The sequence below is a fragment of the Seriola lalandi genome, unplaced genomic scaffold (assembly GCF_002814215.2).
Source record: "Seriola lalandi dorsalis isolate HSWRI2012SDOR001 ecotype SW California unplaced genomic scaffold, Sedor1 jcf7180002054795, whole genome shotgun sequence".
In the NCBI taxonomy this organism is placed as follows: Eukaryota; Metazoa; Chordata; class Actinopteri; order Carangiformes; family Carangidae; genus Seriola; species Seriola lalandi.
This window is the reverse complement of record NW_019525348.1, coordinates 3869582-3885153: the sequence shown is the minus strand read 5'-3', so window position 1 is coordinate 3885153 and position 15572 is coordinate 3869582. Positions and strand designations below refer to the sequence as shown.

The 15572-nt window shown below is 42.5% G+C and overlaps 1 protein-coding gene across 1 annotated transcript in view; it reads left to right on the top strand.

Moving 5' to 3' along the window:
* adgra1b (adhesion G protein-coupled receptor A1b) overlaps positions 1-15572 on the top strand; it is a 171096-nt gene that overhangs the window by 38354 nt on the left and 117170 nt on the right. Inside the window, exon 7 of the mRNA XM_023425928.2 lies at positions 2643-2856. Coding sequence (XP_023281696.1) covers positions 2643-2856 — 214 coding nt within the window. The remainder of the gene's footprint in view (positions 1-2642; positions 2857-15572) is intronic.

The window sequence follows — 15572 nt, the reverse complement described above, 5'->3', positions numbered from 1 at the left end:
GAGAGTAGGAAATCAACCTTATAGCAGGGTGTTCAGCCATATGATATACTGTATTTTGACAAAAACAAGTATTTTTTGTTAAAAGACTTCAGAATTGTGACAGTTACCATAATAACTTTTATAGTGCTAACAGGTGCTGACAAATATGGAGCATGACATGTGCCAGCATGTAAATAATTATAGACTTAATTACTTTTGTTTAGTACATTGATCATTTTTAAAATGCTTTTTCAGATTGATGAATTGAATTTGCATTTAAATGATGCAGCAGCAGGAGCTCTGATTGGCCTGACCTAACAAATGAGTCCTCGCTGACACTCACCACCTGGCCAATCAAAGTTCCTGTTGTCTCTCTGTGGGCTTGCCATTCAAGTGACACACTGCTTACACATAATGTATGTTAGTGCAGTTTAAAATTCAATTAACAATTCATCATTTAAAGACAGATTATGTCATTAGATTTATTAATTGGCAATTTTAAAGTTTTATTCTTTACAATTTCAGGCAACAATGTTTTGTAGATACATTTTTGATGAAGGATCACAGTTAATGCTAATCATAAAAAAAAAAAAAAAAGTTAATGCTAATCATGATAATACACTGCTGTTACTGTTTCACAATAAAAGCCTCCCTGTGTTTGGCCAGAAGCAGCCGTAGGAGGTTCAGTGAGACTGTTATCAGTGAGATAAAATGCACTTTATTGTATACATGTGTCTGTTTCCTGTAAATCATTTATGTGTGTGAAAGAGTCTGTGTCTGAATCCAACATGATAATGACGGACACTGCCAATAAAAATGGGCTTAGATTTCATTAACATTTTTAAGTATTTTAAGGAACTTCTTATTTGATTGAATTCGTTGTAAGTCTATAATTATTGTGGGGATACACTCCAGGGTCCATTTTAATAGACTGCTTGTACCAGTTATAAGTCAGCTGTATTCTAACAGAGCGCTGGTAGTGAGGGTGCATCACTGTGTGCTCCACAGACTGAGCCACACTGCTAATGAACTCTCATACTCCAAAACCATGCACACACATAAAGGCATACATATCACCATGCCTCTCTCCCTCTCTCCCTGTCTCCATCTCTCTTTCTTCTACACACACACACAAGCACACAACCAATAACTGCATTTTGCTCTGGCACTGTCCAATAGCCGAAGGCAAGCAGCCACACTCTGATCCTTGGCTCAAAGCGTTGTTTCAACAGTATCAGCATCAGCCAAGTCAACAGTCAATGGCCCCCATGCTGTCTCTGCTGTGTGTCACCCGCAGGAGATAACAAAGCCTCGGCTACTGTTGTTGAGGACTATCATAGGGTCTTACCACTCTAACAGGGTCAGCTCCAGTAATTACACAGAGATGTCAACATGGAAGATCCAATATTAGTGACAGACTTTTAATGTTACTCTCGAAAGCATGGCACTTTTGATTAGGCACCTGTGATTATGAATAACTTGTATGGAAAATTGAGGTCAAAGCCCTGCATGTGTTAATAGCTGCGATTGCTTACTGACTTCTATATTACCATAAACAATCATGCAAGCTCTCCTGCTCGGTTGAAATGTTAAGTCGTGGGCTGTAGACATTCAGCCACATCACCCAACATGGATCTTTCAGTATTTTTTCCTTCTCAAACAGATGCATGAAGCAATAACAGACTTTATGACTCTTGTATTGAATTGCCTGTCAGACGGCAGCGACATCCACACTTGATTGGAATACAAGCGAAGGCAAAGTGCTTGCTTACGCTGCTCTTTGGAGCATGTCCAAGGAAATGTCTGGCCTTGTATGAGCAAACATGCACCGAAGGGGATTCAGTGAGCTGGCAAGGTGCTGGGCTCATGCTGGATCCAACAAAACCACATGGCCGCTCTATCCTTACCAAACCAGGCAACACACACACCTCCATGGGTTCAGCATGATTGGAGATAATTGAATTGTATATCTACAGTGTGATTAGATTGATTAGGGATTAAGGGATTTTCACTAAAAATCAAACCCCCTCTCATGTTCTGGCACTGGACGAAACACTCTCCGCTGTCTTCTAATCTTATCCTTACCGTTGGCGTATTCTTTGGCAAAAAGGCTCGAGGACTACTAGGTAAGTAATCCCATCTCTGGTGTTTCAGCCGGCGTCCACTGTGAACATGTAAGGAGTCAAGGAGAGTCCAGGAGAGCGCTCAAGGCTGCTCTCCTTTATCAGCTGCTGTTCATCTCGCTCAGCAACAGCAACAACGTGTGGGAACGACGTGGGAGCAGTGTGACCTTGACAGAATAGATTTGTGCGTGTTTGTGTGTGTTGACAGTGTTTTGAGGGCATACGCATGTGTTTGTGTGTGTGTAGGTGCATAGGGTAAGAACGTGTGTGTCTGTGGTAGTGTGTGCAGGCTTGTTATCAGTCTGATTTGATTACAGTTCATGCATGTAATGCTGTGTTCCTACATGTTAACACCACTGGCAAAACAGGCAAAATCATATAGAGCGCACATCCTGTAAAACCTCCATTCTTCCTCCTCCGTCGTTTCTCAAGGATGGAAGAATGACCTTCTCACTCTTCCTCTGCCATCCCGCTTCAGGAAGGGGGGAAGGGAAGGTTTACAAGCTGACCTTCCTGTTTTATTCTCTCCGAATCTTCCAGATGGACCTCTGGAGATGCCCCTCTTCCAGCTCATCCCCTCTCAGAGACAACTGGTTTTCCGTGGAGACCGGCTCCCCCTGCAGTGCACCGCCTCCTACGTGGACCCGTCGGTGGAGCTGCGGTGGCGTCACAGCGGCCACATTGTGACCACGCAGGAAGACCGGGGCGTCTATGTGGAGGAAACCCTGCTTCACGACTGCTGCCTGCTGACCAGGTACAACACAGCGGAGAGAGGAAGGAGGAGGGAGATGAGGGGAGGGAGGATGGATGGGTGAATGTGAGCTGGGAGCTGATTAGCTGTTGACTGGCCTGTTGCGTTGACACATATACACAAACACACGCTGAAGGATATTTGTAAGTCAAGTCAAAACACACAGGCAAATAAGCTGCTCCATAAACAGTCTCATCATGGTACAAAGAGAAACAAACACACGTGCTATTGTAAAAAAAAAAAAAGATAAAATACACACACACACACACGCACACGCCTTTTCCTTCATTCAGCACAGACATGTTAACCGGGGTCACAGAGCCAGATGTAACATATACACACACAGATACACCCCCCCTGCCTGTCTCTCACTCACGCTCAGGAGCTGTGATTTACCTTTTGTTATTGGCGCCCTTGATAAGGATCTGAAAGGACAGGACAGAATTGGCTTGGCAGCGTGCCAACACCTCGGAGCAATCTGCGGCTCGTCTCTAGAGGTTGGCCGTCCAGCCGCTCCCCCAGCGCCGGCGGAGCGCTGGCGGATCACACGCTAAGAGGAACAGATGCTGAATCATAATTGTGGTGATAAAGTAGACCGGCAACACTGGCTTTTACACATCTTTTTCATAGAAGACGTCGCCGCAAGCCTCCATCCTCATCCTGTCTTTGTTTTCTTGGTGGTCTGTGGCGCATATGGGTGTGTGTATGTGTGTGTGTGTGTGTGTGTTATAGTAGATGAATTTGATGTAATGCAACAGGCAACGGGGCTCAGATGCAGGAGCACATTGCTGTTGATTAGTTTAACTGCTGCCTGTTCTGACTCAGCCTCTCTAACATAAATATTGATGGAGTGCTGACAGAAATATGTTTCCCTGTGTCAACAGGGCCGCAACGCCTCTTGTTGTGTGGTTTATTTGGCAACAAGAACGCCAGCTACTTTTCCGCTCCATTTCTGGGAAGGTATACTGTTCCCCTGACTGCAAACGCCACAATCAGTCAATATTTTTTCTTTTCATTATGTACCAGCTCACTGTTTGACATTCTCAGTGATCCCTATGGTGAATGCACGGCCTTGAATAATTGGATTACAGGGTAGAAAGAGATCTTTTAGTGATGAGTCAGTGTCTTTGTGTCGCAGTAGTGATGTTTCTTGGCACAGTTTATTTTTATTGAGGTATTCATCAACAGTGGTCAATACAATCCTTTTGTCACTCGCCTCTCATTACCTACCATTATCAACAGTGGTGGAGACTGAATTGCTATATTTAAAGAGGCTATATGTGAGTTTCTCCGCTGCCGAATGTGGTTTCTTGCTGGGAGTGGGAGGTGTAGTGCTTGTGGTGATAATGGTTGCTTTCCAAGAGCTTCAGGCATTGTTGTGTTGGCAAGACAAGAGGTTAGAATGTGGCAGCACTACTTCTTCATCCTCTCATGCTGAACTGAGGGCAGGCTGGACACTATAGTGACTCACTATAGCATGCGAACTTCTGTAGAAGAAAAGAAGGGATAGAAATAGAAGCAAAACAACAGTAAACATTGGTGTTGCTTTCCTGTGCTGGAGACAGCACTTCGTGAGCAAAGGAATGATGCTTGATGCTGAACTCGCAACGTTTCTTATAGACTGGTAGGTAAACAGCTGTTAATGCTAACGATGGCTAAGTATAGATAGCAAAAACCCACATATAGCACCTTCAAGTACAATTATGGGGTACTTTTGCATTACCTGAGAATTTCTTTTTTTTACTTTGTGCTCCTTTGCACTTCTGCTTCACCACATTCCAAAGAGATATTGTACTTTTCAATACACTTGTACTTTATTTGATAGCAATATTTTCAAATGGCTTTGGAAATTAAGATTTTACACACACACTATAATCAGTTTAAAAAATATGATGCACGTGATGATAAATAGATTCAACTACCTATATCTAGTGAAAATTAGCCCCACAACAGTAAAATGAGCTACAATACATAAATAATATAATACACGTTTGCAATAATATAACACTGTAACTGCTGTTTTTGACTTAATATTTTGTTTATACTTCTTTGCTTTTAGTTAAAGCTGCATGAATCCATATTTCTACATTAACAATGGATCAAATGACTATGTGTAACGTGAGAGGAGTCTAACCAGCAGAGATTTATCATCTGATTCAGTGTAGACTGTAACCTCTTTTATCTAATTGGCTTGGTTTTCTGGCCTACAACTTTACTGTTTTGATTCACTGTCTCTTCTCTCTGTACAGAGATAAAAGAAGAGTGAGTATTAGACTTACATTCATCATGTTGACACAAACACAACCCTGAATGAATGATAATGTTGTCCATGTGTTATACATGTGTAAATAAGCCACAACATGTTTGCCTTATCCACTTAATAAGGTAATAAAATGAGAATGTTGCCTGCACAGATTGTTGAACTGCCCCCAAGCTATTAATCTACATTAAGTAATACTTTAGATGCAAGACTATTACTTGTAATACAGCTTTTTCCTGCCATGTCACTGCTGCATGCACTGCTATAAGTGTGTCGGACAAAGTTTCTGACTTTTGGCAAAAAACTTTGGCAGAGGATACTGAATGTATGAGGTGAAATCAACACAAAGACTTTCACTGGGATTTTGTTACTTTTCACAAGCAAAAATGTACTGTATGTCATAGTATGACACATGTCACTGTGTTGCTCAGTGAACATCGGGTTGGGGGGGCACTGGAAGCAGTATTTGAAATATTTTGGCTTTGAGGTGTTCTGGGGGGGGCGTCTGTTTACAGCAAAGATTCATGGGGAGAAACTATAAAACATTGAAGGCTGCTAGTTAACACCAGTGTGACTAGCTGTGAATGTGTGTTGTTTCCATAGCAATGAGTAATTACTTCAGTGTTTCTGTCAGCCTTCTAGGGAACAGGGAGGTCAGAGTATCATCCATAAAATTTCACCAACATGGCGGAAACATGGATGCTCTCTTCCTTGGTGTTCTCTGTGAAGGACATAAAGAGCTTCTTCCTCTTAAAAGAAGCTACGTGAAGGCTGTGTTATTGCCGTGGTTACAAATTTACAAGAGGGATATTCTGCTGTCAGACTTCCCATGAAAGCAACTTGGTGTCTAGCATCCAGACACACACACACACACACACACACACACACACACACACACACAGACATACCATTCAATTCAAGTGGCTTCGCTGGTGTGGCTGCATGAATTACAATATTGCCGAATCATATTAACACTAACTATACAATCATCATAAACATAAATGAAGAATTTTCTTAAACAGTTTTCTAAAACCAGACACAAGCCACCTGACAAGGTGAGCTACAGCAACACCATTATCTTTAATAAGTGTATAAATGAAATTTACCAGGTTTAGCACAAATCAATGTCAGATCAAACTCATTCAAAAATCTGCTAAATTAATTCTGCCCCATTTAATGCCAAAAAGTTACATACTGCATAATATGTGACATATAGGCCTACATATGCACTGAAATCCAGTGCAGTGACACAGCGCAGGCTACTCTTGACATCTCTGGCTGGGGCAGCATGTGAGTCACTATGCCCAGCTGCTGCTTCTTGCTTTCCCAACATCGTTGAACAGGGATTTAGCCAGGTCCTCCACATTCAGTCCAAGTACCACACTCGCTTGACCTCCGGTGCACTGCAGCTCAAACTAACTTCTGTGCAACCCCGCAGTGCAGGAACTACACTGAGAACCACCAAGCACCTGGCTCACACTTTTAAAGCATTTTTGCTGATTTCCTTTGAAAGTTAAAATAAATCATTAGTTTTTTTCAGTAGCCTCAAACTTTTTCCTTGGTAGGCTGTTCTTGTTTTCCATTGGAAGAGTTAATAAGAATGCTTCTTGTTTGGCTTTTCTGATTGGCTGCTGTTTGCGATCAATATTGACACCTAACCCCTGCATTTGTTTCACACTATAAATATAATTTCTCTTCACATGATTTATCTCCTTTGGAGGGGCTCAACCAAACCCTCAGCCAGTTATGATGTAACACAATAATAATCATAACTAGAAAATTCCAGGGAAATTTTGAGTGCCACAGGGGCTACTGCCGGGATGAGTACATGATTTATTTCCAGTGTTCAAAAGTCACCCTGATTATATTCTGGTTTTGAGAAATGTCTTGATATAAAAGACTCTGATATAAAACAATGTCACATCCCTCCATCATGTATTATGTGGAAACATCTCATATTCTGTGTTGTCTTTTTTAATAAAACAAGAGGCAACATGTCTTCAAACAGGCATTTAAAGGGTTAAAATCCTGAAAATTAATAAACATTTGGTAGGTTTGAGCAGAACTGAAGTGGTTTAAGAGATGTATGCAAAAAAAAGCAGAAACAAATATTGATATATGATGATTTTATAGCATTTTCTTTGTGTGTCCCTTTTTGGACGCGAGGAACCCCAGAGGGTACAAAATGTGTTACAAGTGTATAATAGACCTGTAACAGTAACTGACATTAGATTTTAAAAATATGTCAAAAAAGACACTTTCTTGCAGAAATCCATACCTTCAGCTGTAACACAGCCAAAATGATCAGCAAATCAAAAAAGGAAAAGTGAAGAAAATGTCCAAAAAAGGACAGAGGGACCCCTGAGGGTTAATAAATCCCATGAACCGCTATTTAAATAACCACTATTATGTTTTTTTCTGTGCTAAATTTAACATTACTGGGGAGGAGAGCAACGCGACTAGAAGTGACAGCGAGAGAGGGCTAGTAGCTTCTCCTCTCCTCTGTCTCAGCGGAGACCGTCACAACTTCATTCACTCTTTTAACAAAACAAAAAAAAAAGCAACGAAGGAAGCAGTAAATGGACTTACATATTTAAGACCTAACTAAATGTAATTTAAGATCTAATATGTGGCTAATGTAAAGCTAGCGGAGCTTGGAGAGTTGGTTATCTGGTTACTAGGCAAGCACGCACACAGGTCAGGAGCTGCCGTTGCCATGGCAATGTGAAAATCTGCCCAGAATTTGGCTTCTACATGGCTTCAAACAATTGCAAATTATGAGAAAACCGTTACTTCTTGTCAAAAACTGAAAACACCATGACAGACACTGAAGCCAGAAGTTTCTTACAGTCTCTATTTTATTCAGATATTCCTTAAAATGAGTGAGTAAGGTCAGTGCGAAGACAGAGTGAGATTCTTTTGAAAAAAAAAGACGATTACATTAGGTGTCAATGAGAGTGAGACAGGTATTGCTGCCGGACTCTGCACCCCCGTTTAAATTTTGTGCAGACCCTGCCTGTCAAAGTTACATTTTATGAATCCCAACAATTATGTCTACATTTTGAGAAAGAATTATTTGTCTCCTTTTTACGGTTTGGCCGTGAGCTCGAGTTAAAAATAAAAATAAAGGTTACTTTTTACTGCTTCACGCACTCTAGCCAACTGATGCTGTCAGTCTAACTTTGAAGAAAAAGTGATTTCCACTCCTCCTTTGAGTGCTCATAGTTTGAAAAGTTTATATGTTATGTAAAAACAGTTGTTGTGTTTTGGAGAGAGCAGAAGTTTTCCTCCGTTTTATAGTTTGAATCACATTTCTACGTGCAGGTATGAGAGAGCTGGGCGACTCAGAAAAAAGGTGAAATTTGAGGCACTCCTCTCAGCTATTTTCGCTGTAGAGGAATGCCTCGGAGCTGAGCACCCGTGGCACTAATAAGAAAAAGACCAGAATTACTGCCTCGCAGTTGTCTGCCTCCTCCACTCAGACCAGTTTCTCACTCTTTATCTAAAGTTACATAAAATATTAACCATTTATTGTCATTTATTTGACATTCCTTTGATTATGACATCACATTCCTTTGATCATGACATCACATTCCTTTGTTTATGACATCATGTATTGTGCCTTTGATGTGTCTCACTTGCCTTTGATGTATGATGTCATACATTTAGATGTCTATATATATACATATATATACACGAATATATACATATATATTCATATGGTAAGCTTTCATTTCCACTCCACACAAGTGACTCGAAGCACACACATTGAAGAACACAGTTTTCAACAACACGATTTCAGACACTGCTGAAAATTTACAGAAGTTTTCAACAACAAGCTGAAAGCGATTACAAGTGCTAGTGAAAGAAGAATTGTCTGTCATGGAGCAATCCAGAAACCAGATGGACAGCCCCACCAACATCCCGCCAGAGGCTCTCTTGCCCATTGTGAATAAATATTTTGAAAGATTCTCTGCAGTACAGTGGAACCTGTTAGCTGCAGGGATTCAGGACTCGGACACAACAGCCACGCTGGCCGATTTGTGTGCAGAAGTGGTGCAGACACTCTGTATTATTGTCCTCAGAGTTGTAAAACCAATTATCGTGGAGAGCTTCCATAAGAACACTCCTCAGGCCGAATTGAGCAAATCTCTGGAGAACCTTGACACAAATGTGGGAGACTCCCTCTCTGAAAGCTTCGCTCTGGCTCTTGCTGTCCAAAAAGACACATATGAGAGTGCTATGCAGCTGACAGCACTGATCGAGAAGGAGGTTTCACACAAGGTGAACTCCATTGCCTCTGAGGCCATCAACACCTCTGAGTGGCCGTCACAGCCTGCTGTTTTTGTCACTGGCTCCATGTCCAACATCAAGTCTCTGCATCGCATGGTGTCTCAAGCTACCAAATGTTTGCGAAAATATTTGGATAAGCTGAAATTCCAGTGCCTGGGAGATTGTTGGCATCCACAAATCATTGAGTCTGCACCAAACCAAATCTCTGAGACAGCGCCCGGGTTCTTTGAAATAGAGGAACCAGAGCGATGTGAATCGTCTCAGAGCGTAAAATCCAAGATTTCCACCCACTCATCCACTAAAGCTGTGACTGACATTCTCGTCAAATGGTCCAGCGAGACACCAGACATGGCAGAAGAGAACACAAATTCTCCCCAAACTGACATCTCCCTGAAAGCTGAGGATGCAGCGTATGATATTTTGAAAATCATAAGAGAAGACCTGCATTATGATAACTTTGAACACATTGAGGCGTGCAGCGAGGAAAGCAGCTTACAGACACCTCATTTTGATATGAGGTTAGTTGTGGGCAAGGTGAGAGAGTTTTTTGCCTCACATGACACACGTGCAGACGACGCCACTGATGCAAATGAAATAAGTGAAAGACGCAAATTTCTCGGATTTGCCCAAAGACAATTTGAAAAAACAATGGCAGAGCTGAAGAACAAGTTTAAGGCACAAGACTCAGAGTTTCTGGTGAGTCTCAAACAGGTTTCGAGGTCCTGTAAGGCAAAACTGTTTAAAGAAGACTACCTTGCACCAGGAGCGATGGCAGAGTCTTCCAGGCAAACACCTGAAGATGCCAGATCAACCAGCAGGATGACAATACACAGCATGAACAGAAAGTCTCCAGTTGATTTCGACATCATTAAAACTGATGTTGACATCTTGTATGAAAAACTACGCCAGACAAAGGATGCTGGAGCACATGCCAGCAAAACACTAGAAGACATCAAGGACAACGGCGACATCAGGGAGTTTTCAAAGGTCCTGATTGATAAAATTTACAATAGTCTGATGACTGACGAGACATATCAGTTTCCTGTGGTTGACACGGACAGACGTCTCTCTGACTCTGTCATCCCTGGGTTCACCAGGAGAGGGGGTGACACTCAGTTCTCTCCCGAAGTCATGTACGCCATGGCAGAGGACATGGTGGGAAAGCTCCTGCAGAACCTGCTGCTCTGCATGGACAAAGACCCAGCAGAGAAGACAAATTACAGCGAGGAGGTGTCTGGTGCTCTGACTGAAATCCAAGACGTAATCACCAACGTGCTGACTAAACCAGAGGAGAGGACCATCACACCAGAGTACCAGAGTGTCACACCAGAGAACAGGACCACCACACCACAGAACAGGACCGCCACACCACGGGTCAGGACCGCCACACCAGAGAAGAGTGGCATCATACTAGAGAGGAAGAGTGTCACACCGGAGAACAGGACCACCACACCACAGGACAGGACCACCACACCACGGGTCAGGACCACCACACCACGGGTCAGGACCACCACACCAGAGTCCCTTGAAGCCAGTGTCAGGCAGAGAACACCACCCTCGTGTTCAACACAGACACCACGTCCTTGTGAGGCTGGACCATCTAAATCCTTCTATCATTATTATGATGGTGATGAGGACGAGGAGGAGGAGGATGATGATGATGATGATGATGGCAATGACTTGGCTATCACGGTCTGTTTTGATGATTCGATCCCAAACAGGTCGGTTCCAAGTACATCATCTGCCAAGTGCTCTGAGCCTGGACGTCGCCCCAGTCCTGTGTTAATCCCTAAGGAGCGAGCTAATGTACTTCCATCAATTAACATGGCCACGGACCTCGACTCTCTTCTTCTCATGAGGCTCCTCGTAAAAGTTCAGAAAACAGAGGGATCTCCACAGGGACCAGACCCGAACGCCCTCACCGATCGTCTGTCGGACATAATCAACATCCGTGGCTCGTCTGACAAAGACACCAAGAAGAGGAGGAAAAAAATCTACAAGGCCGTGTTTGAAGACCTCCAGATGGAGTTTGGCGCTCCAGAAAGACTTCTGCAGGCTGTAATGACATCAGATGACACATCTTTTGATGATGCCCTTGTGAGGTATCTAGAAATCCATCTGGATGCCCTCGCTAATCGTCCCCCAAAGAAGTCCAGAGTGTCCAGGTTTTTCTCTGCAGTGGGGAGGGCTTTCAACAAACCCCTCAAGTGGTTCAAGGCTAAATAAGATCGATTAGTAACTTAGGCCTCATACCGCTCATCTTCAGGGACATCTGTCTGTCTTTCTGTCTGTCTGTCTAACTGTCTGTCTGTCTGTCTCTCTCTCTCTCTCTCTCTCTCTCTCTCTCTCTCTCTCTCTCCCTCTCTCTCTCCCCCTCTCCCTCTCCCTCTTTCTCATCTTGGGTTTACTCCGGGAGCTCCGGTTTCTTCCCATCATTTACAATTAAAACATCTAAATTGTATTTTGATTTTAATGGTGTTTTCCTCTGCTGTCAACCTCAAAAAGGTATAAATAAGAAATTCAGGTTGCTTAAGACTAAAAGTGTTACTGCGTGTACTCCAGGGCACACTGTTTACTTATTGTTATTGCATGTAGATTTCGTGTGCGCACGCGAAGGTTTCGCTGTGTCACCACTGTGACTCTGATGATTCAGAGTAGGTCACTTCAGTAACTCAATTTAAAGTAGCCTACTATGCTGAGCCAGTCAGTGTGATTCATTCATGATGCATTTTGTTTTGACTGAAGTTTAACAATCAAAATTCAGGGTGAATTAGTCTTTGTTTTTTGTAGTTTGGTATTCATTTGCATGTGTTTTTATTTATTCATTGCATGGGTTGTTCTTGTTTTTTCATGTACTTCCAATGATAAGTCTTTCTAAATAAAAAATCTAAATAAATCAAACTTTTAACTGCAAATTTGAGTATGGAAAGCCTCTACTTTTGTCATGTTAAACTTAAAATATAATGTGGTTGAAGGTTAAGAGTTCCAAGACTATCGACATCAGCACAAAGTGGGGCTGAGGTGTTTCTTCATCTAAGTTTTCCTCCGTTTTATAGTTTGAATCACATTTCTACGAGCAGATATGAGAGAGCTGGGTGACTTAGAAAAAAGGTGAAATTTTAATTTTGTGGGTTTTGAAAGAAAATTCCAATACATTCCTAATGCATTATTTATTCCCAGTATTTTGGGAATAACTTTGGGAAAAATTGGAATTTTAACACCAAAAGTCATAGCACCTCTTTCGGGATCAAGACACACGTTTTGATGTATATATTACCGGGGTTTTCTCCGCCCCGAGGCACTCCTCTCAGCTATTCTAGCTGTAGAGGAGTGCCTAGGAGCTGAGCACCCATGGCACTAATACGAAGATTCATTGATAATAATAATCATAATTTTTGACAGTTAGCCATTTTATCTGATGGGGGTGGTATGGGACCTGGATAATGGGTAGGGGGGCACTGGCCCAAAAAAGGTTAAGAACTACTCACATTCAGTAAACATAAAATCCACTAATGTGCAACAGCAGTGAGAAGTCACTGGCCTCATATCTAAGCCCATCAGAGAGGAGAGGGGTCCTTATGGTGTCTTGTTAGGTGTCAGTGAAGGGAGAAGTCCTTATGCTACTGACCCTCTGTTGGCTGTTTACTGACCAGTTACATCTGTCAGCTCCTGGTCCAGCCGTCTGGGTCTCCAGTCCCATCATCACAAACTCTACGGCTCCCCCCACCACTGCATCTCTCCCATTGCGCAAAAAACAGTTTTCCAGGTTTTTGTCTCTACTTTTCCAGCTAAATGTCCCAATAGAACATGATGAATTTCTCATTGCTCCTATTCTGATTAGAGCCCCTGCTTGCAATTATCCACCGCTCTCCTCTTGTGTACACAAATAATACAATTTTCTCCTTCAAGTGGAACAGTTCGGGTCATGTTGCTCTTGGCACCTAAAATGTGTCTCCCCTGTAGAAAAACCTGCAAGGAGCAGGCATCATTTCCATAGCTGATGAGTGTATAACAGAGCTGGGTCCAACAAAAACAATCTGCTGTGCCTGGGCTGAACTTCACCCTTCGCCCTGAGCTGTATCTGAAATTGCGGTGCTGAGAGACGTGTGGGGGAAATTAGAGTCCTGTGACTTCACTGATCCAGCACTCATTTAGTCAAAAAACAACAACAAAAAAAATCTAACTAATGTTCTGGCCTTTGACATACCAGACGCTGTCAGTGCTTGTTTAACCGCAGTGGACAATACATTAGTCATTATGGTGGATGTTGATTTCTTTCACCTTGGATAAATGTCCTCTAAATTAGTCAGCCTCGCCCTGCATGCCCCATCAGAGGGGAAAGACTGAATACACAGGATTTAGCGGGTGGCTTAAAGCCCTCATCTGGATTTGTCGCATAGTGTTGCAGCAATGCGAGCGGAGATGCCAAAGCCACAGTGAAATGACCTCTTTGAAGGTGAACCCAAAATGTTTTGAGGCTATTTTCTCAGCTACATTCTGCTTATCCTGCTTTGGGCTGTATCAGGCAAAGAGCCAGTATAGACGTTCAAATCATGACATGAGCTTTTGCTCACTGAATCAGGCATAACATTATTAAATGCGTTTTTTTTTTTTGTCATTTTTGCAGCATTGTATTTCTTTCACTGCTTCCTCCCACTTTTCCACTGTGCACTGTGTCATTACAGGATCTCATTTGGTGGCGCAGGTGGGCCGATAAGCTGATCCGTTTACATAGCTCGCAGTGAGCAGCAGCAAAAAAAAAAAAAAAAACAGACCCCATGAGGCCTGATGGCTCTGCGATGTGGGCCAGACTCCTGCTGAGTAATGGTGTCAGGCCAAACTCCCAGTGTCAGCTATGCTAGCAGCAGCAGTGGGACCAGCCTGTGATTCATGTTTCATTAATCAAACATTTTAGAGCCCTGTAGCTAACTGGAGCAGACACTTTGGATGTATCTTTCTTAATCCTCTCCATTTTTAATCAGGCTAATCTTGCACAAAATGAGGAACCTGGTTGGGAAATATTACTGAAAGCAAAGGGAAAAGGGAAAATGTCTCTGGCTTGCCTCTTCCTTCCTGTCTCTGCTGGTGATCTCTTTAAAGCTTTCTTTTTGTTTTTCTTATCTAAAACTCTCTGCTCTCGCTCACAAACAAACAAACTTGAATTTCTTTAAATTCAACCCACATATCTTTCCTCTTTTATTGCATTCTACTGTATTTTCTTTAAGTCCTCATGTTTTTCCTCATTTTCTGTCTTGAACTGAGCTTCTTTGCAGCATCAGTTGCTAAGGACACCAAATTTGATTATGTCTACACATATACAGTTTTACCTCTCGGTTCATCACTTTGCTGCTTGCCAGTTTCAGTCAATAAAGAAAAACATAAGCTCTTAGTTGCATTGGGTGAAGTTCAACAGGGAAAAAGTGAAGTGTAAATTATTAACAGTCTACACAATAGACTTGTAGAGTAATGGATAGAGTGAGTTAAGATAAGGAGCTTTGGATGCTGCTACAATGGGAATAGTATGTTCATCAAATCAGATTACGCCTCCGTTTGTGTCTGTGTACATACTGAATATGCACATGTGCTCGCGTGTATGTTTACGTGCAGAATGTATTACTCCTCCTGCATCTGAATATTCAAGAAAGTAGTTGAAGCTTAGGTTCAAAAATGCACATTTCAAATGCAGTGCTGTCACAAATTCCCAAACTGTAATCTGCGAGTTTTCATTTTATTCGCAACTTTACAGCCGCGTTAGCAAGATTATGTAAACAAATTATTAAATATAGGCACGTGAACATAAATGTTCCTAATGAGTCCTTTGGGTGCTGCTCCACAATGGTGCAGTGTTATGGTGGATTTAGGTCAGTGCTTTGTGTATGATTTATGTGTGTCCCTGCCCTACTGCTTTCCACATACTGGAGCAATTTCTTCGTATGTTTGTAGTGTGAGGATGACCTTTTTTTTTTTTTTTTTCTGAGAACTGGCCTGGCTGCTGGGTGGCCTCCCCTGCTCCCCTTGTTTTGTCTGGGTGCAGCAGGTCACCGGGGACGTTTGTGATGAGGCTGCAGGAGAATACGCCTCCAGTAGTGAAGTTCTCCTCTGAGAGGCAAGTGGCGGGAGGGAGAGGGAGAGGTGGGTGGCTGGGTGTGGATGTGTGGTGGGGGAC